Raw genomic sequence first — 24,379 nt, 5'->3', positions numbered from 1 at the left:
TGCATTTGTGAGAGGGCGTGGCCGCTTTAAAGTTTTATCGTATGGCCGAGGTGGAGCACTTTCTTGGCCAAGAAATGTTAGCCCAGCTAGAAGTAATGCACGCTGCATGCAAATATATTAACAACAAATTCATAAATGCCAACAGCTAGAACCGGAAGCCCCTGCCATATACCCACGCACACACACACGCTCGCACACATGCAACAAGCATACAGTAGGCAGCGTCAGTCGTACTGGTCACAGGTCGTGTAAACACAGCGCGTGCACGGGGCAGTTAAAACAATTACGGGCCACAAAGCAAAGGCAACGGAAAGACACAAAGAAAGAGAGAAAGGGAGAGAGAGAGTGGGTGTTAGGTGAGTTCGGGCGTATACGTAATATGCACGAGTAGAGGCCTCTAAATGGGGCCTCGTATGCCGACAGATGGCACACACTTGGGCTATCAAATTAAGTAATTGCATAATTGTTTCACTAGCATTTTACTATGCCCCAATGCCCAACGGCTGACTTAACCAAAAAGAAAAGAGAGAGAGAGAGTAAGCACATGGAAAAGTCAGCAGTCAACTCAACCACCGATCCACCCACACACAGCCATCAAGCAGCAGTTTTTCGGCTTGGCTTTTTATGTGTGCGTCGCGCTTTCTTTTATTTGCCTTTTGCCTTCAAACTAATCCCCGCGGCCTGCTGCTACGTGCCTGTCTTGGAGTTTTTGTGTAGGCACCGCACCGCTCTGCACCACCCTGCACCGTTCATAAATCAGCGTCCAATCGTCGAGGGCTTTGCCGTCGTCCTCGTCGTCGTCGTCGTCGTCGTCGTCTCTAATTGTTTTGTTATAGACACATATCCGTGAGATTCCGTGCCATGCCAAATGGCAAATGCCAAATGCAAAATGCAAATGCCCCGCACAGACCGCAAATGATGTAAATGTGCCCTGCTGCCCGCCCTGCTCCTGCCCTAAGCTGCCCGCCCTTAGCTTACCTTGGCTATCCCCAGTTTGGTAACACGGCCACTTGCACCTGGCGGCCAGCCTTGCGGTTAGCCAACATTGTTGCCTTCGGCCAGCTCGTCCGGCCTGGCCGAGTCGTGATAACGCCAACACGGCGGTCAAATATGGCGCTAACATTATTAGCCCAAAGGTGGGGCGGCGCATGTGGCGTAGCGAACGTTTGGAAGTGGAGCCATCCATCGCATGAGCTGAGCCAGGTCCGAGGGTTCGTTCTGGCATTTCTGACTGGCTAATTGTTTGAAATAAAGTGTAATTGGAAATGCTGCATATATTTTCATAAAAAATGCAGAGTCGAAAAAAAGTCGTGGACTACAGCGGTGGGGAGAAGAAGATAGAGATTTGCCGAAAGAAAGGGAGAGCGAGAGAGGCGTGTGCAGATATTGTGGTGGTTCAGTGGCCATATGTTGATTTGTCGATTATGAAAATTATAATCGAGGACTATGGAATGTCAACATTCAGTTAAGAGCTAATATCAATATTAAACATACACATATTAAGTATTTAGTATTAACTAAAGTGGGTATTTGCTGTCGAGTATTTGTGCGCGAGTGGCTGAGAAGAACCGCAACGTTTGGTTGTTCTAGTGAGACTGATTTTATTATGCTTCTTAATAGCTAGGTACATGATAGCGTTGCCACTAATATGAGAATTGCCATATCAACAGTATTAGACTAATTTCTAATTGTCTTCAAATAAACTTGAGATCGAGTGAGTGTAACGAATCGGAATTGATGGATGAGAAGAATCTTCTCTTCGTAAATTTGATTAATATGCAGCTGACTTGCCAGCTTGTCTAATTAAGTGCCGGTATTAACCTTTTATGAGTCTAATAGACTTCAGACCAATAACAGTAGCAGCATTTGCGAGAGAACACATAAACAATAATATTTAAGAAATTTAAATGATGGTTATTTAATTTAAATTTTCTCGGTCCAAATGAGATCCATTTTCTCTATGGACTTTCCCCTTCTCTTGCTTTATCGGCACACACGTGAATCTGTCCTCACACATATACATATATCGTCTAATAATTATTATTATTGCCATATACTACATCACTGGCATAAGATCTTAAGCTGGCAAAACCTCTAGCACCTCCCACACGCTGCTCCCCTGCTCCACTCGCTTAATTGCCTTTCCCACTGGCCTATTGATGCGTCTGATGTGCCAGTTTATCCATATATTTTTTACCAGCACACGCATTGCCCAATTTGTTTGGCTGCGTTCTTTTTTAGTTTTTTCTCTTTTATTTATAACCCTTTCCATGAGCAGGCCTTGGCTTCTGTATCGTGCTTTGTGCAATGCCTTTTCCACATTTATCATTCCTAATTACTGGGACTAAGCTGTTTGTCTGTTCGTCTGTTCTGCGCTCCCTGTTACCTCTCGCTTTCTCACTCCCGCAATCTCTATCTACGTCTCTTTGATTGATCTACGCCTCTGCCGAGGCCTGGACGCTCGCTCGATTTATGGCCAGGCAGCGGCAACGGCATCGGGGAGTGCAACTGCAACTGGTTGAAAATCTCATTTGTTGCGCTTCGTTGCTAATTTTAATATTATTTTTGGAAATCTTACAACTTGCCCTTTGGCCCCCTGCGCCACATTTTCCTCCCCTCTGTGCCCACCTAGCTACACCCTTCTGAGTGTCTCGCCGATTCTTTGATGCCTCCGAACTGTTGATGTCTTTATTGCAGTTGCTCTTGTTGTTGTTGCTCCCCTTCCACTTCTTCTTTTCATATTATAATTTTAATTTCCCGTGGCTCGTTTTTCGTTTTCATTCAGCTTTCGTGTCTGTGGATCTTCATTCTGGCATCTTTACGCGACTTTGACTGTCTATAATTGGCTGTCTGACTGCCCGACTGTATTTGCCATGGCTCGACTCGCATCGCCTTCCCTCCTCTGGCTCTCAATCTATCAGTCTATTCTCTTTGGGCTCTTTAGGCGCAGAGCGGAGCGGGTTGCGGGTGTTTGCTTTTAATCAAGATCAAGCGTGATAAATTAAACTCGCTGTGGGAATTGGAAGGCGTTGAGTATGGGCAGCTCTGGAGAGCACTGATTTGACTGTGTCTCTTCGGGGCGGCTGCTCTTGAAATGCACAATAGGCATACCAAGAGCACGAAGTGCGGCTACTGAATCACAGATGTTCGGAGCCAAAGGTCACGAGAAAATCAAATCAAATGTCAAGTATATTGTAAAAGAGCAAGTTGATTTCTCAATGAAAATCAATTATTGTCATTATTATATATAATCATTTAACCTAATTTGTATTGAAAAATCTTACAATGATATGTATAAATATAGAACAACGGAAATATTCAGTAAGACTGTATTTTATTCATTATAGCTGCAGCGTTTTAATTAAGATCAAGTAATTAAGATAATAAATATAGTCTATTTATTATTCATTAGAAGAAAACATAAAAATTAATAAAAGACTTATATTATATATGATTGACAATTTACCCTTGAATATTTTTAATTTCTAAGCTAAAAGCAAAACCTAGACTTTAATTAAATTAATTAGATTAAAAGTGGAAACTACTATGTGTAGCACATTTTAATCTATTAAAATAATTTATATTATCTTAAAATATTTGGGTATTTATTTTTTAATATTATTATTATTATTTATTGATTACCAATATTGTAGCAAAGATTTTTATTGCAAAAATTTACATGTAAAGAAATACAAAAGTTTATTTTTATGAAAACAAAGAAGTTTTATGAAGTACTCTGTTGCAGATGCCACTAAAAATCGTTTGTCACTGCATGTTTTTAGTATTGGGGATGCCAACATACAATAAAATATTTACACGATATAAAATAAATATGGCATATAAATATGGTACTGCTTTTCCGATCTTAAGGAAGTTAAATGGGAGTTATTCTTTCTCGCTTACTACGCTTTATTTCATTTTGCTGAGTAAAGCGTTGATTCCACTTTTAATACTTGTTAACACATTTTGTATTGATAAATAAGCTTTTATATAAATAACATTTATTTCAATAAACTTCTATTTCAGTCCGTCAAGAACAGCTCATCATATGGAATTTGTTGTATAATGTTATTCACAACATTTAATATGCTCTTAGTATAAACGGGCAATATGGTCTCCTCAATCTCATTCCAAAACTCGATCCAGTTGTCGTTGATCACGCGATTGAGCAAAAGAGTGAGATCCGTATTCTCCTTAAATAAATTATCTGCAGTCAGTATCCAGCTAAGAAGTAGAAATCGATTAGCTTCTATGCCAGATATAGTTCTTTTTACGCCTTACCGATCCAGATCGATTTTGGTAGTCACTCCGTAGATCTTCAGATATCTCCGATTCTGGCGGTACTCGATGAAGCTCTTGACATTCAGTGTCAAGTGCACATTCTGCAAGTCCGAGTGGGTGCTGCCACTCGAGTTGGTGTACAATATGACGCCACGGCCGCGCAGCTCGTAAGTGCCCTGGCTGACGAGACTTGGAGTCCTCAGCTCGATAATCATTTTATTCATTTCCGGCTGACGATCGAAGCCCGATATGCTAATGATGGTCGCATTTTCCAGACCCTTCAGCCGCATGTTCTTCAGCTTGTAGCTTATCCAGAGTGGCCCAGGTGAGTTGATGAGCGTAATGTCGTCCACTTGAAAATCATCGAGTGGCGGCAGACCCAAGTTGGCATTGCCTTTGCCGTACCTTCGCAAATATTGATTTGTGCTGGCCACAATGCATTTGTCATCTCCAAAGTAGCATTTCTTGATGTCATCGGCTGCGAATAGACGGGTAGAGTATTGGACACTAGTTAAGATTAGGCTCACCTACGTAGACGTAGGGCATAGCTAAAAGCCTTCCACGTGCAGATAAGTATTATTGTTTTTCTCAACATTTCACTGAAACACTTCATTATACTTGATGGAGCAACAGCTCGTTAGGTAATATCGCTTGACATTAGAACTGCAGTTGAAACAAGTCGCAGTTGCATTTATTCCATAAACCTGTTTAGTTTCGCGAGTCGGCTGTAGATAGCATTGAGTCGAGCTACCGATCAACCTTGCTCAGATAACAGGAAATTGATGAGAGTATATATTGGAACAACCTGGTAGTATGCTCTGCCTGGAGTGGAAATAGAGGGCTAATATGCCCCACTCGGCCATCTAAATCGATATCAAACGTGTTTGCTAGTTTATTGATATAAATTGTAATAATATAGAGAATCTCAGAGAACTTATTGTTGTATGAGATTGTCTCAAGTATGTTATTCAGCAGTTGAGTTCCTGAACTGCTCGTATTACATCACCTCGTACTAAGATGTTTCTCTGAATATACTCTCTGAATATTCTCAGCTTCAACCTGAAATCGGCTGATTAATTTTTATATGTGACAGTAGTTAAAAAACGCATGTAAAAGAAAAACAAAATCGCTAAACGGACTACGATATATTCCAAACTTAAAATCTTTCTCTTTGTATATCTATAACTTTCTCAGTTTATCCCTCCCTTTTACTCTTGTCCCCCCTCTCTCTCACAATCTGCCTTACTTCTTGTCATATTCATCTGTCCAATAAACACGTACATTGAATTCCACACGTCGCCTTTCTTTGCGCTTCTCATTCGCTGCTCAGATCAATAAACTGCAGTTGTCTGCTTACAAGTCAATTTGCTTGTGTGTTAATGCCACATTTATAGCAGGCCACATCACATTTCAATGCATTTCACAATCAAACTGCCCAAAAGGGCAATAATCATCGACTTGCACAGCGCATGGCCCTGTTAAATGGACATTTATATATAGGAGTATAGATATACTGCAAGGCAAGAATAACAAGAAGTGGAATACAGAGAATTTTTGCTGTTGCTGCAACATAAACAAATATCAAACGTAAACGTGGCCCGACCGCTGCAGCGGACCTCTCCCGATTCTGATACCTCGAGGCCTGTCAGTCAGCGGCTTTGCTGCATACCGAGGCGTACGAGTATATATATTCCACACACACAGACATACATTCACTTGCAATACTAAGAAGCTTGTGCAAAATGATCGTTGTGCTTTTTGCATATAAATTAAAGTGCAATGAATGCCGACACTGAAAGACATAAAAGACAAAAGACAAAATGCAAAGCCAACTCGAATCGAACTCGAAGTACAACGCAAATTGCTGTCAACCGAAACCATTTGACAGGGGCTAATAGCTAAGGTCAACAATTAAACTCATTTTTCTGGGCTGCACTAAAACTGTCTGTTGGCGTGTTAGCTAGAGCCGGAGCCTGCGCCTCGAGGCCTCTATTGCCTCCCCTCTACCTCACCATCCTTCTCTCTCTCTCTCTCTCTCTCTCTTTCTCTCTCTTTCTATGCACTGCATTTATGTTCATGCTCCTCCCAGCCAGCCGCCCCACCGTCTATGTTGCTTGACTCTGAGGCTGCAAGCAAATACAGGAAAAATCAATCGCTCGCACTGTCAATGCGCCCGCATTTTCCGGCGTTGTACTTCTATACATACAAACACAAATGCATGTATATATGTATATGTAATATATATGTATATATGTATATATATAAATATGTATATATATTTTTTTTCTGGTTTGTTTTTGGTGGCAGACCCAAAATTTTACCTACACACGCGCTGCCTATGTAAATATTTGTCATGACCGCCTGACAATATTTGTGCAGACTCTGATTCCGTTTCGACTAGACTCGAACAACGGCTCGAACAACTATGACAAGAGGATCACAGTTTTGATTTGAAAAATATTGCCAACGACTATATTTCCACCAATACATATCTTGAAGTTATAGATGAATTCAAATAAATTCAATATAACAGACAAGAATTATTGAAAAATTTAGATTTATTTATTAATTTTTATTCTTAGTTATACAACTGTTTTATAGTTTAATGAAAATGAATTGAAATATTACAACAAAAATAAAAATACATCCATTATGAATTTATTCTAAATTCTTGTGATTTTATTTTATTCAACAAATAATAATTTGTATATATTTTTAGATATTTCCTTTATCTATTAACATAATCATGATATATTTTACAAATTCTATCACACTGCTAACTTGATCATTTTAAAAATATATATATTTTTAATAAATTTATAAAGAAATTTATTTAATTTACATATAAAATAATTTATATTTATCTGACGCAATGATGCGAAATTCTATAATAAAAATGCTTAAATTTATTTGTTGTTTATTTTCTTTTATAAAATATATTATTGTATGCCAGAATTTATATGCATTCATGAAAATGCGTAATATATGTAACTCCCCAACATTATATATACTATATACTAACTGTATAAATATTTAATTATATTTATTTTTTTTTTTTTTTTATAATTTAAAGCGTATACAAATTTCGTCTAAATAAGTTTAGAATTTCTTATTAGTTTCTATGTTGTTTCTAGCTCTAGAGAAACATATAGAAATTTGTTTGTTGTTTTTGCGCAGTCGCTTGTTAAAATGAGTGCATGTGACGAGCGTGTGTGCGTGCGCGTGCGTGTATGAGACTGTGTGTGCGTGTGTCGCATGGCATTTCCGCTTTGCAGTGCATCACAAAAGTATTTCGAATTAACAGTAGTAAATCAGACGGCGCTCGCTCTCGCCCCGCCTCCTCCTCCCGACGGACAAACAGTGGGGACAGCGCAGAGATAGCAGAGAGGAGAGCAGCGAATGGAGCACGGCAAATTGTTGGGTAAACAAATATCAAAATGATTCGTGCCACAGTCGCTGCTGCTGGCTTTTGTGCATTTAGTTGCATGTTGCACCAACGGCCGATGCCCCAGCCCCAGCCCACGCCCTGCCCAGCCCCGCCGTCTGTCGCCCCACTGTGCTTTGGCCCCGATGATAAATATGAATTTCTGTACGTCTGCCACGAATAAAGCATTTCGAGCAGCAGCATGTCAGCAATGCACTTCCCCAGCCAAAACTACGACAGACGTCATTCAGGAAGTGACAAGTTGCTCGGGTTGCGCCCAACTTGAACAACGCGCCGTGCAGCGGCAACTGGCAACTGGCAACTGGCAACAGGCAACATGCAACATGCAACAGGTGGACATGTTGGACATGTTTTTCCCAGTTCGCATTTGATAGGAAACACACGGAACTATTGGCCAGGGAGTTGGCGTTAATGTAGTTAAACTAAACATAAATTTGCTTTTGATTGAATTACTGATTCATAAAAATATCGCTCAAAGAAGCAAATTTAAGTAAAAAAGTACAATATATTTATGCCAATACAAAATATATATTTTATTACATTGGGTATTTTTATAGTATTTTAATATTTTGTGTTGCCATAAAGAAATTGCATTTTTTCCTTAAAATTGATTCTATGAGCGAGAATTGCCCTCTGTACCTTCTGCTCCCTTATCACCTATCTCACTTTCGGGCTTTGTCTCACTCTTACATTTTCTGTATATCGTCTGATTTTCCTCTCTCTCTCTCTCTATATATATATATATATATCTCCTCTCTCTCTGTCTCTCTCTCTCTCTCCCTCCGTCTCTCTCGCTCTCTCTCATTAATAAATATCCCTTTCGAGGCTCTCACTGAATCTATTCTATCCATTTTAATCATCGGTTGTCGTACAGTCTCAATTGCATCCTTCCAGTATTTTTCCCTCATCTCAAGAGGTGTAGTCAATTTGTTGAAAATTGTTAATCCATTATACTTTGAATAAATAGTCTTAATAGACTTTTAAATTATTCCAATTTCCTCCCGTGCCAAATTGTCTATAATAAATTGCCAAGTTGTCAAGCAAATCCTTTTGGCCTGAATGTTTTCGACGCTTTTCTTTCCCGGTCAAGCATTAGACGATGATCGGTTCAAGGCCTGTCAGTGCTGGCGTCCCGACGTCCCAAAATGCACAACGGTGAATTTAGAGAAGAAGAGCGATTACTTTGAAGATGATATCGAAGACATCGCCAATAGCCTGATCAAGGTGATGATCCTATGCCGACTGCTTCCCTGGCAGGCGCGTCGCACCAAGGAGCCAATCAAACGCAGCTTCCGCCAATACGAGGAGTTCCGCTACAGAGTGGATCGGGTGCCGCACAAACGCTTCGGCAAGGAGAACTTTCTGCACGATCTGGTCAGCGATGCCGGCATGAATCGCATGGACAGCCAGCTGGCCTACGGCATCACAAAGCGCGCCTTCCGTGCTTACTACCATGGCACTGGGGAGGGCGGCAAGAAGCTGAAGTCCCTGGAGTCCCAGCTACGCCACCGCTCTGAGTGCCTTTGGCTGCATGCGTCGAAGCGTACGGCGGAGATTTTCGCAGTTTACGCGGGCCTCATGTACTGGGAGCAGAAGCAGTATGAGGAGTGCATCGAGTGCATCTACAAGGCGCTCTACGATGAGCTGCAAACGCGCATAATCTACGAGGACCCCGAGGAGCGGGGCTGCACCTGTCTGCCAGCTGCCTCGCAGACCAAGATCGCATATAAGTTCTGGGACACGATCTCGGTCAATACGATCGGAAGCATGAAGAGCAATAAGACGATAGAACTGTTTTTCAACAAGGAGGTCAAGAGCGTCAGCAAATTAAACTCGCCCATCTCTCTGCACATGGAGTACACGATGATCTCCTTGGAGCAAATGATCAGCAAACTAGAGCAGGGGTCCAACAAAGGGTTCACTAGCTCCAAGACGTCTGAAAAATCCGTTCCCAACAGGCGACCTCGGAGGAAGAAGAGGAAGGATACGAAATGCGCTTGCCACAAGCTGCAGTGCCTCCAGGATCGTCGGGCGCCTGTAATAACTGCCGAGAGCAGTCAGGGGCCGTACATTTGCCGCTGGATACCCTACAAAGAGGAGGACGAGGAGCTGCCCCATCACCATGTGCCCTGCCCGGAATTGGTTTGCCCGCCCTGCGAAAGCGAGGAGTCCTGCGACGACGAATGCATCTGTACGTGCCAAATTTGCTCTTGTCCTCCGGCGTATGGTGATGACATGGAGGAGGCGCATGGCGAGAAGCTATCGAAAAGTGGCCTGGAGGATTACGATACGGATTACTGCTACCTGGCGCCGTTCCGCGACGGGCCCAGGGTTGAGGAGGAGCAAGCGTCCTTAGAGGAGGAGGAGGAAGAGGATCCCAACGCGTGCGTGTGCATGTGCGAATACAAGCGACGCGGCTGGCCGCATCTCTTCACCTATCTGGCGCCTTTCAAGGACGTAAAACCCTTGCCGGAGCCAGAGCCGACTGTGGAGCCGGAAAAGCCCAAAATACCGCCTCCGGGTATTTCAATAGACGCCTATCGCTGCTGGAACGATCCCGTTGAACCCAACTCCATGCCAACTTCCCAGCCAAACAGTCCCTACATCACGCTGCTCAGCGCCTCAAAGCAGCCTCCCTTCAACCTTGAGGTGACTGTGAAGACGCAGCACTACCCGAAGGCCACCGGCAAGCCGCCCACGGGTGCGGCCAGATCCTCGCTCACTATCAAGAGGAACACAGTCGCCCTCGAAAACCTAAATGCAGACATGAAGGCCGCGCAAAATGTGAAGCCCCAACAGCAAGCTGGCAAGGCGGCGGGCCCAGCGCGCCAACCAGCCAAGCCCCAGCCCAATTCGGTGCCTCCCAAAGCGTCAGCACCCGCGGCTTCCACAGCTACAGCACCGGCCAATGCTGAAGACGACAAGCTCACGGAGGAGGATATTTTGGCCATGTTTGGCTTGAATAAGTAGCATTGTCCTTTGATTGATTTAGAGATTCGCCTTCGTCCTGTCACGAGTCCTGCATCATTGTTTTGATTTCGCAATTAAAACTTAACTTATTTATTATTTATTTATTTTTTAAATTGATATATTTGTAGTTGATTTATTTAATTATTTTTTTTTTATTTATGTAATTATTTTTTATTTATTTTTTTATTTATATTTATTTATTTCTTTATTTATTTATTTTATATTTATATTTTTTATTTTTTTATTTATCTATGTATTTATTTATAATAGTACAGAGTTGCCTGATAGGCTCTTCTGATTAGAGATTCGTTTAGTTACCTAAGGACAACATTTTACATGGCTAATGGAGAAGACTCTTCGATTCCCTTTCAACTTGCTCAAGTATCATTCTTTGATCACGACTCCTATGGAATTCTTTAACTCAAAAAACAGTTGTTTAAACCTCTTTCTCAAAAAGGCATAACCATTAATATTTCCCCATGCAATTCAAGTTTTATTTACTTTTCTAAGAGCCTTGATTTTAGAATGGGAATGGGAACACTTTGTATTGCTAATTGATGAGTGTTTTCGGCTTTTATGCCCAATGACTGATATTTGTGTAGTAATATTTGTGTAATACTATATTTGCACAGTTCCGGTCAGCGGATAGAACGAAAGTGTATCAACATTTTAGACCAGGAATCCCAAAAGGCCGCATAGCTGTTGTGTTTACTGCTGAATACTTGTCAATCAGAGTGGCATTCGATTAATTGTTGAAACGTAACATAAGAGACCCTTGAATTGAATGGCTGAAATATGCTTTGAAACCGACAAGTTATTTGATATTTTTCATTCTCTCTCTTTCTCTCTCTCTCTCTGTCTGTCTTTCTCTTTTTGATTTTTTTTTTTTTATTCGCTCAGCAATAGTTTTTCACGGCATTTGTTTGAGTGTATTTGTTTGTGTTTACCAAACGAACTGTCAATTGATTGTCAAATTAAAAAGCGAAGCGTGGGGCTGGGCGGGGCGTTGGATAACTTAAGGACGTACATGGATGCGTGTGTGTGTACGTAAGTGTTTAAGGGTCTCTTTTGAAATTGTAAACTATTTCAACTTTTCGCAACTGTCGAGGGGCTGATCGGGAACCACTTCAGCTGCAAAACTATGCGAAATATTATATGCAACACACAATAACAACGGGAAGAACAAGAGCAGCCAGCAAACACGCATTTTTGACACACAATATTTTGTATTGTGTGCGCAAAGGGGCGGACATCCAGGCGCGCCCGAAATGGACATGATTTGAACGGAGGACTGCTTCCGGTCGCACAGTCCAGTGAGTTAGGAAATATTTGCATTGTCAATAGTTTTCCTTGGACGCAAATCTCGTTAAAAACAAATCACGTACTGCGCTGGGCTGGGTAGGGCTGGGCTGGGTTTCCATTTTCGGGTCTTTCACAACTTTTCTGGCTGCCCTCCCACAACGTACGAGTAATTGCAGACAAATCGCAAGAGCTACAATTTTTGGCCAGACCATTTTGTTGGTTGACAAGGGCCGCTCCGAAGTTTTCTGACAGACGCTTTTAAGCAGAAAATTGTTTGCTCATAACTTTTGACTCCGAATCAGGGGCTCTGGGTCCTGACCCTGCCCTTCAAACAAAATATTGCACAAACAATAAACAGAATACTTTCAAATTGAATTTGCAAAGGAAACGACTCACTGATTGAAGATCAAAGCTGTGTAGAAAGGGTACATCAGTCAAAAACTAAGACTAGAATTAACTAATTGTTTAAAATTACCTTTTAATAATATATTAATGATTACCTCTTAATTGATAAACAATAGCTTACTATATAATATAGGACTAGAGTTACTTGAGTTAATCGCATCAATTTGTGAAAATCAGCCTTATCGATAAATCTATCGAAGTGTGCGAGCTGGGCCATTTGTGGCACACATTCGAGCACTTGGCTACTTTTTAAGTGGAGACTTTCGCCAGTGTCGAGTACCTAAACTGATAGTTAGAGCGATCTCGCAGCTGCTAGTTACATGCAAACGCCCGCAACCGCCAGCAACATCAGCTGCAACAGCAGCAGCAGCAGCAACACCCTGGCAATTACGTGCAACACATGAATTACTTACGACTTTCTCGTCGCGCCGAGTAAAAGTTATTTTTCTTTTCCTGCTGGTTTTTGTTGTTTTTTGTTGGGGGGCAGCCAAAACATTTGGAGAGACACGACTTCAAATTAACACGTAAATTGCACCGAGTTAACGCGCTGCCTCAAAACTTTTTTTGGCCACAGTGCAGCTGGAAGCTCGTTAAAGGTTGGCTCCGAGCAGAGCAGCAGCAGAGGCAGCAGCAGCGGCAGCAGCAGCTAGTTGCTTGACTGAGTTAGCTGGCGGGGCCTTGTTACAATTAATTGCATATGCCAGACAACATTTTTGCATACCGGCAACATGTTGCAGTTAACAATAAATTAGCGTTTAAAATGCAATGGGCTCCATGGCCAACAGACACTTGGCACTTGGTGCACCCTCTCTAGCCGGGGCCCTTGCTCTAGTGCCAGCCTTGGCCCTGCACTTGGCCTCGGCTTGTTAGCTCAAAGAAGATCATGCTGCACTCGGCTGGAGGTGATCAATCAACTGGCTGTAATGGCGGTGCGCGCTCGCAACATGATAGTTTACTTGAATTGCGCAATTAATTAGTTTCGTGTTAATGAGCAATGCAATCCGCATCCACATCATCATCATCATCATCATCATTGTTATTCTAGGCATCAGCATCGGCATCTTCATCATCATCATGGTGTGGCTATAACCACAAGCAAAAGACGCTTTGGCATTTGAGCTCGATACTCTCTGTTACGTCCAGGAATTTCTTTAATAGCCTGCTTGGCCTTCGGGCCAACTCAACGCCAGCTACCAACTGCCGCAGCTAGACGTTTTATGACATTGTTTAATATCCCTTTAAAGTTGTATGTGTGCGTAAACTTTAGAATATGCCCAGAATAAATTAAAAGTCGAATGGTTCAATAGGTTAATTAAATATTTTTATGTATTTCATTCTTTGATATTTTTTATTTTTGCTTGAGAATAGAGTTTTTGCATCAACTCTAGAGCTCAATATTTTTGAAAGTAAAATTCCAAATATTAATATTCTTGCCTTTCCTTGTTTGAATATATAGCTAGTATTAAAATATACCGAATATTTTTATTTTTACTTAATTTTTTTCATTTTCATAACAGTTTTGCTAATTTTTGAGTTTAATTTAAAAATAATTTCAATAAAAATCAAGTCAGGAATTCAAATAAAATTAAAGTTGCAAGTAAATTGGTTCGCTAGCCCTTACGCTCAGCTGAAAAGCCCTGATGTAGGCCTTAAGCAATGGATATAATAGATTACTCAGAGGCTAAAATATTGTTCTACTATAAATAAATAATAGCCCGAAGGAAATGACTTTGTATTGATGAAAAAATCATTAGCTCTGCACATACTACACAGAAATATACATTTATTTCTACTTTCCATTCCACTTTGTGTCTGCTTTGGATTTGCAGTTTATAGACTCTGTTCTCCCAATCCGCAAATAGTTAACCTACAAAATAGTTTTTAAGCACTCTCAGCACTCTCAGCTGGCAGCTGCAGAGGGAGCAAACAAACGTACAGAAATATGTATGAAAATACTCAAATGTATCATTTTTATCACTTTTCAGCATTCGGTCTACAAATCTGTTGAATCCGCACTCGAACACTGCAGCTTTCCCCCCGCATCGCCCGCTCGGCTCTGTTGCAGCCATCAATCAAAACTAAAACTATTTGCAAAATCAATAAATACCCATAAACTTGATGTTCAAATGAAACTTTGGCTACATGCATATACATATATGGAGTATCTCAATATAAACTGAACTCATTTTTCTGTTGCTTTTCTCTTCTTTTTTTTTTTTTTTTGGCAAATAAATGCTGACAGCTAAATAGTTTTGAATACAAAAATGTTTGGCATAGTTGGGGCCAAAATGTTTGGAAAACTTTTACGCAAAATCGCGCTGTTAGCCCCCAGCTCCATGCTGGAAAAACCGCAGCATGCACATTTGCATCGGCTCCGACTCCGGCTCCGGCTATAGCGCTAGCTCTAACTCTGGCTACGGCTTTCGGTTGTAGCCGTATCTGTATCCAAAGCTTGAAATGCAGCTGCAACTTGTTTGCGGTTGTCGTATCTGTTGGCTGCAAGATAGTTTTTGCGTAGTTTGCAGCGATTGCAGCGGTAAATAGTTGTAAGCACTTGGCCAAAATGTAACTGCCTCCTGCCTGCTGCCAGCTGCTCGCTGCTCGCTCCTCGGTGCTCGCAGCGCGCTGTGGCCACACACATGACAAATCTCTTGCTACTTTATGGCAGCCAACACATGTTGCCATTCAAAATATTTAACCGCAGCAAAGCTCCGCGGCATTTGGAGGGAAATTTTGGCCACTGTTGCCGCCGCGGCGCGGTCTGTTCAGGGGACTGCTGCGGGGGTGTTGCGCCAGCGTTGATTAATGGCAGCGTTCAATGCAAGTGCATGAAAAGTTTTCAAATGCTGCTGTCGGGGCGTTCGCCTCATGTATCCATCAGATACACAGTTTGTCAACGACGCTTTCAACTGACATAATCATCAATTAATGCTCTATTAATAGAGGCTTTCCCTGCGCCGCCATGCCCCCAACTGTCTTCTGTCCTCAGCTCGGTGTCTACGTTTTGTAGGCGCGACAACACTTAAGGCCCCAACATGTGTTTATGTCAATTTGATTGAAGAGCCAACCGAACAAAGCAGAAAAGCCTAACGAGCACAGCAAGATCGTATTGTCGAGTCCAGGGTCGGCACGACTTAAAGACTACTCTACGTTTACTACATATTATTTATTATCATTCAATATGAACTCATTTATATTACTAGCAGGAATGATGCTCAATGAGATGGACTTGATCTGTAATTTGAAAATATGCTAAAACACAAAATAAATGAATAAAAAGTGAAAAAAAAAAAAAAAAAAAAAAAAAAAATATTATTAAAGCCAATACATTTTATTTTATGAAAAAGTTAAAGAAAAAGAAAATGATCATATTTATTTATTATAAAAATAATTCACTATAAAAATACATAGTCTTTAACTTAGTATTAATTTTTAAAAAATTAGTATTAAATTTATAAAATTTAAATAAATAATGAATTTATACAATATTATATATTTGAAATTTTAATATTAATTTATTGTTATTATTTTTATTATTTATAATTATTTATTAATTATAAATATTAAATATTACTATTATTTATTATTTACAATATTAATTTATTATTTTTTGTTATTAATATTTGAATATAAAGAACATTTGCTTGTCTCAGTTCACTCACATCATAGATATAATACCCTAACCCAACCTCCACACACACACACACATACATATTTAGTTAATGGAGTTTTTTCTCTGACTTATTTAAATTGCTGCCAAATTACGAAACCATTATAAATTCAATTCGTAGCCCAATTCGATTTGAATTAATCAATCAAATACTTGAAAAATAAAGTATACATGTACACATACCTCTATCGAGCGCTTATCAAGCGAATGAAAAGAAATAAAAACTTAAGCACTTGCGTGTGTCTCGGACCACAAATTCAGCTGGCAATGAAGGTCGCCAGGGTAATTTACTGACCATAATTAGCATTGGGCTCGTACTCGGGCATGTTGGGAACGTTTTACAGTTTTCCAAGCTGCTGCTGCTGCTGCTCTAGCTGCTGGGCCTGCTTCATAGATAATTTTCAATAACAGCCAAAGCCATTTGCCAGCCACTTACTGACTATGTGTGTGTCCATTCACAGACACAGCACGGACGCAGTCACAGAAGCAGAAACAGAAACACACATGTGCCATGCATTAACCCTCTCAAGCTACGTCAATCGACTGGCACGCAACAACCTTGGCCGTACCGTACGGACAGGCCCTATTCCATTTCCCAATGCACAGTGCCCAGTGCCCAGTGCCCAGTGCCCAAATGCCCAATATATCCAATTCAAATAGCCATAAGAAACGAATGCGTGCTGCGGCTGGAAGTGCATTTAATGTGGACCTGAGGGCATAGAATTTGAAGACTTCTCGTTTATTTATTCATGTGTCCAGAATTTCTTTTTTCGCTGCAAATGGCTTTAATTACGCAATGTGGTTACAGTTAATGGGTTACCAGAAGGGGGGACAGAGAGAGCGAGACTGTCTTGAAAGTGTATTGATTACATAAGTCGTGAGCTGTGTTTTGATTATGATAAATCAAAGTTTAAAGAAAACATTTCAAAGTAATTTTTAATAGCCCTTCGGCAGAAATATTAAATATTAAAATATTATTAGTAAATTATAAGCACATTTACACAAACATATGTTGGCTTCTTGCTGCTGCCTGCTGAGGCCTGCATAATTATATTATTTTCTAAACAATAACAACCCATATAAGCCTTCTTATGTATAACTTTAATTGTATTTTCTGAACTTTAATGTATTCCATTTTAATTTTAAATTTCCTTTTAAATATATTCCCATTTCCACTCAATATTTTCAGTGTATACATTAGCATCTCAGAAATTTGCAGCACATGTAACATATGTCTGCTCAGCTATACCCAACCTTTTTGATTACATATTCTAAGTCAACACGGCGCTGCCTTCCTTCCACAACAATTTTCCCTAAGCCAAACGCAGCGCAGCTGAGCGATTGAGCACCTGTGTGGTTCTACTTAAAAACCGCAGCGCTCTCTCTCTCTCTCTCTCCGTGTCGCTCCCTGTCTATCTCTTCCTATATCCCTCACACCGCACTCCAATCCAATGAACTTTGTAAAAACAACGCACACGCGTTTTAAAGATGCAAAAACTTTTACATTTAACCGCATTTATGAAGCTGATGTTGATGTTGATGTTGATGCTGATGCTGATGCCAGCTGGCTGAACTCAAGTCTCAAGTCTAACGTGGATATATATAGGTATGCTCCCTGTTCCTGCTACCGCCTCTGTTTAGAGATATAAATCCAAAAGCCCGGGCAAATTTTTCACGCGCTGCGTGGCAAAACAAAACCTTTTGAAGCTTTCAAAAGATTTTCACCTTTTATTAGATGCCAAGAGTTTATTGTTTTGCCCAAGTTCGCAATGAAAAAACAAGCAGGCAGACCCAAGAAAAGGATTTTATCCCATATGCATTCCTATGTATGTACCTATACATATATTTGTATATACATATATATGCAAAATTGATTTGCCTCAGCTTCCTCTGCTGCTGCTGTTGTGTTGTTGTTTTTGTTTTGCTTGCGGATAATCCCATACATTAGACTTTTCTTAGGTACTTGTTTGATTTTTCGCTGCTCTCTATCATATTATTTCAGATTTCCTTCAACCTCTTCTCCTCTTTTTTTTTGTGCATTTCAGAAAACACAGATGAAAAAATATTGTATAACCATAAATGCGCCAGATTTGCGTTTACTCGAGAGGATTATGCGTCCGCTGCTGCTTCTTGCGCGCAGAAGAAAAAGCAAACGAAACTTTCTTCTAAATTCACATAAAATTAGCAAATATTACATTTGCGCTCTGGAACAGCTCCCAAAAGGTTGCACATCCACATCAGAGCAGCGCTGCCTCGCTCTGCTTGCCTGCCCGGCAGTGTGTCTCCTCTCTTGAGTTTATTTTGTATATTTTAAGGAAAAACTTTTTTATTGCCGTAAACAAAGTTTCGGCTCGCGCAACAGGGACTTATTTAACGTATATAACTAACAAAAAAAGTTTCTAGCACAAGAACAAAATAAGTCAGCCATGTGGAAACAGTAGCCCCTCTTCCAAAAAAGCAAAAAACGCTGATTGACTTCAAGCTCAAGGTTTGCGTGAATATATACGCATACATACATATATACTGTCTCACTCTAACAGACAATCGACGCACTTAAGTCTAGGCCGCATCTTAATGTGCGACAAAAAGTTTTCACTTGGCAATTTACAGTTTATCGGTTATCGGCTATCGATTATGTCATCTAAATGGGCCGCATGCGATTTGTTCGACATTATCGTGAACCGCACATGTGGGATACCCAAATGCACATTATGAAAAGTAACAGGAAATCGGGGTGAGAGTGAAGCCAACCATTAGAATCTATAAAGTGTGCTCTTCGATTGCCTTTAAATGGAAGTAATAAAATAAATGGAGTCTCTCCAAGTGCTAGCTAATGTGCTCTTATAGTGATAATAGGTGCGAAGGTATTCAGTTTGTTAATGAATACCTCTGCATATGTATATTTTTCTTTTTTTGTCTATTACCTATTGTGCTTTGGAAATTTTATTAATATTTCACTTTTATTAAGAAGGGGTCACTTTAAACTATTAATTGCAAAGTGGGTTTTATTCGATGTTTGTATAATATGTTCTTCAAATATTAAATTAAATTGCCTTAAAATTTGTTTCACACATTTTTAAATATTTTTATTTGTTTTTCCTTAACAATGTTTTTAAAAATATTCAAAATATTTATTTATTTATTTTTTTTTTTTTTTGCAGGATCTTAGTGAAATAATACTCTTAAGATATGCTCTTAAGATATTAAAAAATTAAATTTTACTCAACTTACTCAACACTTCTATTTTAAGTTGTTTTATTTTTTGTCACACCTAAAACTAAACTAAGTCAAATATTACTTAAAATAGTTTTCAGATGAAACAAGAAGAAAGAATTTTATCATAAGTATTTTATCCAATTTCAAATTGAATTACAAAATGTATTTTTAAATTATTTTGGATTATTTATTATTATTATTTATAATATTTAATATTTTCATTTATCATTATTTTTTTCGGAAAAAACTTAGAATTTGTCGTTGTTTTAATATTTAAAGCTTTCCTATATTTTTGTTTTATTGATATTGTTTTCTACAAGCTAACTCGTAATCCTGATTTATACATAGTTACTGCACAGATTTAAAGTCAGCCAATATTTCTAGTCTATGGCTCCCATATACATAGTTGATAGGCGTCATTCGTGCTCTTCTTCTTCTCCACAGACCCTAGTTGGCGCCTAGCTACTCCATTCTCTGACATTCTCACTCTTACACTTCCTGCACTTTTGGCACAACAATTTCACTGTTGCATGCTCCACTAGCATAATGCCTGGATACATATACATATGTATATATATTTATATATATATATATAAATGTATTTAGCAATGTTCACGATGCGTGGCTAATTTACAATTTCAATGTCACGCTCCATGCAAGTGACGATAAATTTGCACTATGTAGACTCGGGAGCTGAGAACTGAAAAGCACCGAGAGATGGGCCGAGCTGGGAAACATTGGGAACTGTGAACTGGGAACTGGGGAAACGTTTTTCGTCCGTGCACTTAGCGAAATTACATGGCAGCAGCTCAAGACTTGTTGATTGTGCCCGTTGGCTAAATTTAGTATTATTACAAAAAATTAAGCTGACAACATTTTCTTCTTGTCATATAGAATGCCAAACGCAACAGAAAGAGTGGCAGAGAGAGAGAGAGGTAGATAGTGTGTCTGTGTGAGAGAGATATTGTCAGCAGAGCGTGAGGCAGCAAAATGAGACATGCGTGCGTCATGTGGCTGAAGCGGACCCGAAACGCCCGACACTTAGTTTAATTTCTAGGTGCCGACGAGGGCGCCCGAAAAAAGAAGAAGAACGAAAACAACAAAATAGAAATGGGAGCCCAAACTTCAGTTTAGCAATGCTAAGAAACACATGCCACATGCCACATGCCTCGCTGATTAATTATATTTTTGTATATTTGCCCGCTCGGCTTTTGAGTTATGAAAGAGAAGGCAGATGCAATTAGAGGGAGTGAGCGAGAGAGGGCGCACTAAATTAAATGAAATTTTTCATCCACATTTAATTACGCTAATGATCTAACGGGCAGACTGACAAATGCCAAAGCCTGACAGTTGCTTGCTAGAGAAAGACTGCTCCTAAGTCGCCGAACTAGTATTTCGAGGCTATTTATGCTGCACTCAGGCGCTGCTCCTACTTTGTTTGCTTGTCTCTTGCCTTTGTCTTTTATCTGGAAGAAAAATTTCTTTCACTTTCTGAGCTAGTCAGGGTCTGGGACTGGGACTGGGACTGGGACTGGGACCGGGAGCGGGTCTGGGACTGGAAGTGGGACTCATGACATGATTACCAGTCGCAAGTGCACTGAAAAGTACACGAGTTGTAAGTCAAACTGACACTGAAGATTATGGTTTATGTCGACAAAGTTGACACGTTGTTTATCAAAAATGCAAGTCAAGGACTTTGGCACAGTGGAGTCGGAGCCTCAGCTATGAGAGAGTGCCTGTGTGTGTTGACGAATGCCTGGCAAGTGCAACAGCAGCGACTCCCAGACAAAAGATGTTGCCACTGACAAAGGCAACAACAGCAAGAGCAAGAACAAGCTGAACAACTGCAACTATCACTGCTTACACTGCTTACTGCGCCACATTGAGTGTCAGAGGGGGCTGTCGACCGGGAGGGGGGCTTGGGGGATTTCTTATCGATGCTGATGGGCTCTGATGTGGCTAACTTGTAACGCGTGTGTCTGACTAAATGTTGTAATTAATTTCACTCTCTTTTTTTAGTATAGCTCAGCAGACAATACAACAAAGTGCAACATGTTGCACTTACGGCTGTGATAAATCAACGAAACACATAAATAAATATATATTTATAGAAATATATATATGTACATATATGGACCAAAGTGTTGCATTGTGAATAAACCTAAATAGCTGATCATACGAGTTTGTAAGAGATTCTCAATTATATTAAGATGTATTTAAGATATTTATTCATTTAAATAATAGTTTATAATTGATTGTGATTTAAAAAATGTTTATTTAAATATATATTAATTTTAACAATTGTTGCAGTGATATATCAGAAGCCTTTGCTCATAATAAAAAATATATTAGCTATAAATATGTTATGTAGTAAATAAATATTAAGCCCTTAATTCTCAACAATTAAAGCAGCACTCTATGATTAAATACATTTTTGTTCAAGATTTACCTAAATGAGATAGCGAAACGAATGCCATGGCTAATGCGGCGCTCTGCAATAATCAGTATCAATATGGTCGGATCTCCTTAATACGCTTGATGATTTGCAACGTTGGAAAGGCAACAATCTAAAGTCTCGAGCTGGCGATACTTATCGCATTCTGGTAAATCATATCGCTGATGCACCAGCAATGCCTTAACCGAAAAAGAAACACACACACACACACACACCACACACTCAAAAAATATGAAAAGAAGAAAATAAAAATCCAGTTTGCGACAAGAGGTCACAGGCACGACTTGGCAGGCTCGACTGCTGGACAGGCACCCGGGAGAGTGCATTGTGCGCTCAAGTGCACTTAAAGGATATTTTTTGTAGTGCGCAAGGAAGCAACGAATGCGAATCAACACACAAATAATGACAGCTACCCCAGCTGGAGTAAGGAGGGCACAAAAAAACAGAAAACATTGTCCTGAGATTCGACTGTCTCCTGTCGAGTGTGCTGTTTGTCCTTTCAAAATGTTTTGCTTTACTAACAACTTGAGTGCTCGCCGTGGCATTCAACTAATTTCATTTCGCATTTTTATTCTCTTTTACATGCATCAGCGACTCTCGTTGACAATCTTCAATCTTAAATGTGCTCTCGTCCATACACAAGGCATATCCATATCTCTCCACAGTGATCCTCCACTCAGACGGCAGACGGCAGGCAGCAGGCAGCAGGAGCAGGCAGTCGACAGCAGGTAGCCATCGTCCCGCCCATTGATTTTTATTCGCGCGTGTTTAATTCCCGAAATCAGCAGGCGGAGATCACTTCTGGCCCTGCCTCTTCATATTGTCATTCGTCTCCTTTTTAACATTTTCTGATTCGAGTTCGTTTTTTGCTGTTGTTGTTTTTTGTTTTTGTTGGCTCTTTGTTCCGCTTTGTTTGACAGCCGCTGATCTTATCAACGTTTTGTTTTGTGAGGCATTAAAAATTTGTCATTTCCCCACCCGAACTTTATAGGGGACTTATCCTTCCATTTGTCGTTGTTTACTTCTTTTTAGTGGAGAGGAAGCAGCTGGTGCCCCGATTGTTTTTGTGGTTGCCTGATATCCAAAAAATGAGCTCGGATCATGGCCCTCAACTGCTTAGCCGTCTGCTTCAATCTTGGTAATTGCTACCTTCTCGTGTTGTTATCTTCCAAATTCCAAATTGCAGTAGCTCTCTGCTGCTTTCGTGATTATTGGCTTGCTCGTAAATATATATATCCTGTGCACAGCTTAGCATATGTTCGTATTTCCGTTTATCAGCTGCAACCTTAATCGATTTGAATTAAATAAGAGTGGATTTTTGATAGCCAGAAGTTCCTCGAAAAATCTTCCAAAATACTAAAATATATTAATTTAATTAATTTATATTATATAAATCCATCTTTTCTAAACTTTAGACTAAGGCTGTCTCCACTCATTGACTATCTATCTCTTTTCCCCTCTCTCTCTCACATTCAACCTCTATTCTCATGCATCCCTTGTCATATCAGATAACCCCTTTTCCACTTGGCTGCTACCCTTTTTGGTAACCTGGTCAAAAGTGCAGATGTCATCGCGAAATTCAACGACAACAACTATTCGTTCAGTTAAGCTCTCTCCCCTATTTCCTAGTTTAGTTTTGCATAGCGAATGCCATATGACCCGAACAGAGAATGCAAGCGGGCTCTTGACATTTTGCGCTCTGCTGCGCTGATGAAATGAACCTCAGCCCAGAGTTTGACCAGTTAGCAGTTGCCAGTAAATGAAAACCCATTGACGATTCCGATTACAAATCGACTCTCGGACTCGCATAAGCTCCACTACCACTAGCACCCACTACCTGCCACCCACTACCTGCCACCCCCCTCTACTGCTGTCGTGCCTCTGTCTGCATTTCTATTTGCAAATACTGATTATGTTTACATGCATACATCAATGCACGATGCTCAAACAATGCTGTCGCACACACACAGAGCATTGTACCTACCTATCACTGCCTCTCTCCTTCTCTTTCTCTCCTCTGCCTTTCACTCTTGCAGCTCAATTGTGTGCTCTGGACAATTGGTCGTATGCGTAATGCCATATGAGCAATGGCAATGACCAAATGCGTAATGAAAATTGCGCCACCAGCTGACGAACCTGCATACGTGCCGCGCCACGCCCCGTTCTACCTATATATGCTATACGGTCCGTCTACAGGCTGGCCCATATGCAGAGCTTGAGTAGACAAAATCAATTTGGTTTTGCGGTTTTTGTGCCCTGCCCGAAACGTAGCAGCTGAAGCTGTTGTCCAATTTGTCTCAGATCCCTGATACCCAGCTGGTCAGCAGAGAGTAAGAGAGAAGGTATAGGAGAGAGAGAGAGAGAGAGAGAGAGAGAGAGAGAGAGAGAGTGAACAAGCTCAAGCTGCATTTTAGTTTAAATACATCACAAAATGAATTATAGCAAGTAAGAAGTCTCTGACCGAGAGTGCATTATACCAGAAATACACTGTAATGAAATGGAAAAATTAAATGAAAATGCTGAACGGCTTAAGTTGTATGAGAATAAGTAAATGGCCCATATGGGTATTACTTTTGAAATTATATATAAGGCTTCTATAACTACCGAGTTCCCTTAAAAGTATTTAACATAAAAA

General features: G+C 40.2%; 2 protein-coding genes across 3 annotated transcripts; one reads left to right on the top strand and one right to left on the bottom strand.

Moving 5' to 3' along the window:
- Window positions 1–3,717: 3,717 nt before the first annotated feature.
- On the bottom strand, window positions 3,718–5,102 carry LOC108653122 (protein takeout). 2 transcript variants are annotated; one of them, XM_089261976.1, is made up of 3 exons: window positions 4,809–5,102; window positions 4,282–4,759; window positions 3,718–4,224 (listed from the first exon to the last, which is right to left on the bottom strand). In XM_089261976.1, exons 1-3 carry the CDS (start codon window positions 4,825–4,827, stop codon window positions 4,023–4,025), a joined length of 699 nt encoding a protein of 232 aa, XP_089118102.1. In that variant the 5' UTR covers window positions 4,828–5,102; the 3' UTR covers window positions 3,718–4,022. The 2 variants fall into 2 exon arrangements, with proteins under 2 accessions (XP_089118102.1, XP_017958927.1); XM_018103438.3 differs by having other exon boundaries at window positions 3,723–4,224; window positions 4,813–5,084.
- Window positions 5,103–8,658: 3,556 nt separating this feature from the next.
- Window positions 8,659–10,762, top strand: LOC108653044 (uncharacterized). The gene has a single exon (XM_018103324.3). The coding sequence runs from the start codon at window positions 8,786–8,788 to the stop codon at window positions 10,694–10,696; it is 1,911 nt and encodes a 636-aa protein (XP_017958813.1). The 5' UTR covers window positions 8,659–8,785; the 3' UTR covers window positions 10,697–10,762.
- Window positions 10,763–24,379: the final 13,617 nt, after the last annotated feature.

Source organism: Drosophila navojoa, chromosome 5, assembly GCF_054131105.1.
Source record: "Drosophila navojoa isolate 15081-1374.11 chromosome 5, UAZ_NAV_1.0, whole genome shotgun sequence".
Taxonomy (NCBI): Eukaryota; Metazoa; Arthropoda; class Insecta; order Diptera; family Drosophilidae; genus Drosophila; species Drosophila navojoa.
Note: the sequence above shows the minus strand (reverse complement) of the source record. Positions and strands in the feature narration are given on the sequence as shown.

Excerpts from the sequence above, each read along its gene's own strand:
- LOC108653044 (XM_018103324.3), top strand. The coding sequence starts at position 8,786 with ATGTTTTCGACGCTTTTCTTTCCCGGTCAAGCATTAGACGATGATCGG.
- LOC108653122 (XM_018103438.3), bottom strand. The coding sequence starts at position 4,894 with ATGAAGTGTTTCAGTGAAATGTTGAGAAAAACAATAATACTTATCTGC. Across the intron at positions 4,760-4,812 it reads TAGCTATGCCCTACGTCTAC|CCGATGACATCAAGAAATGC; the intron begins GTAGGTGAGCCT and ends GTCTATTCGCAG. Across the intron at positions 4,225-4,281 it reads ACCAAAATCGATCTGGATCG|CTGGATACTGACTGCAGATA; the intron begins GTAAGGCGTAAA and ends TCTACTTCTTAG.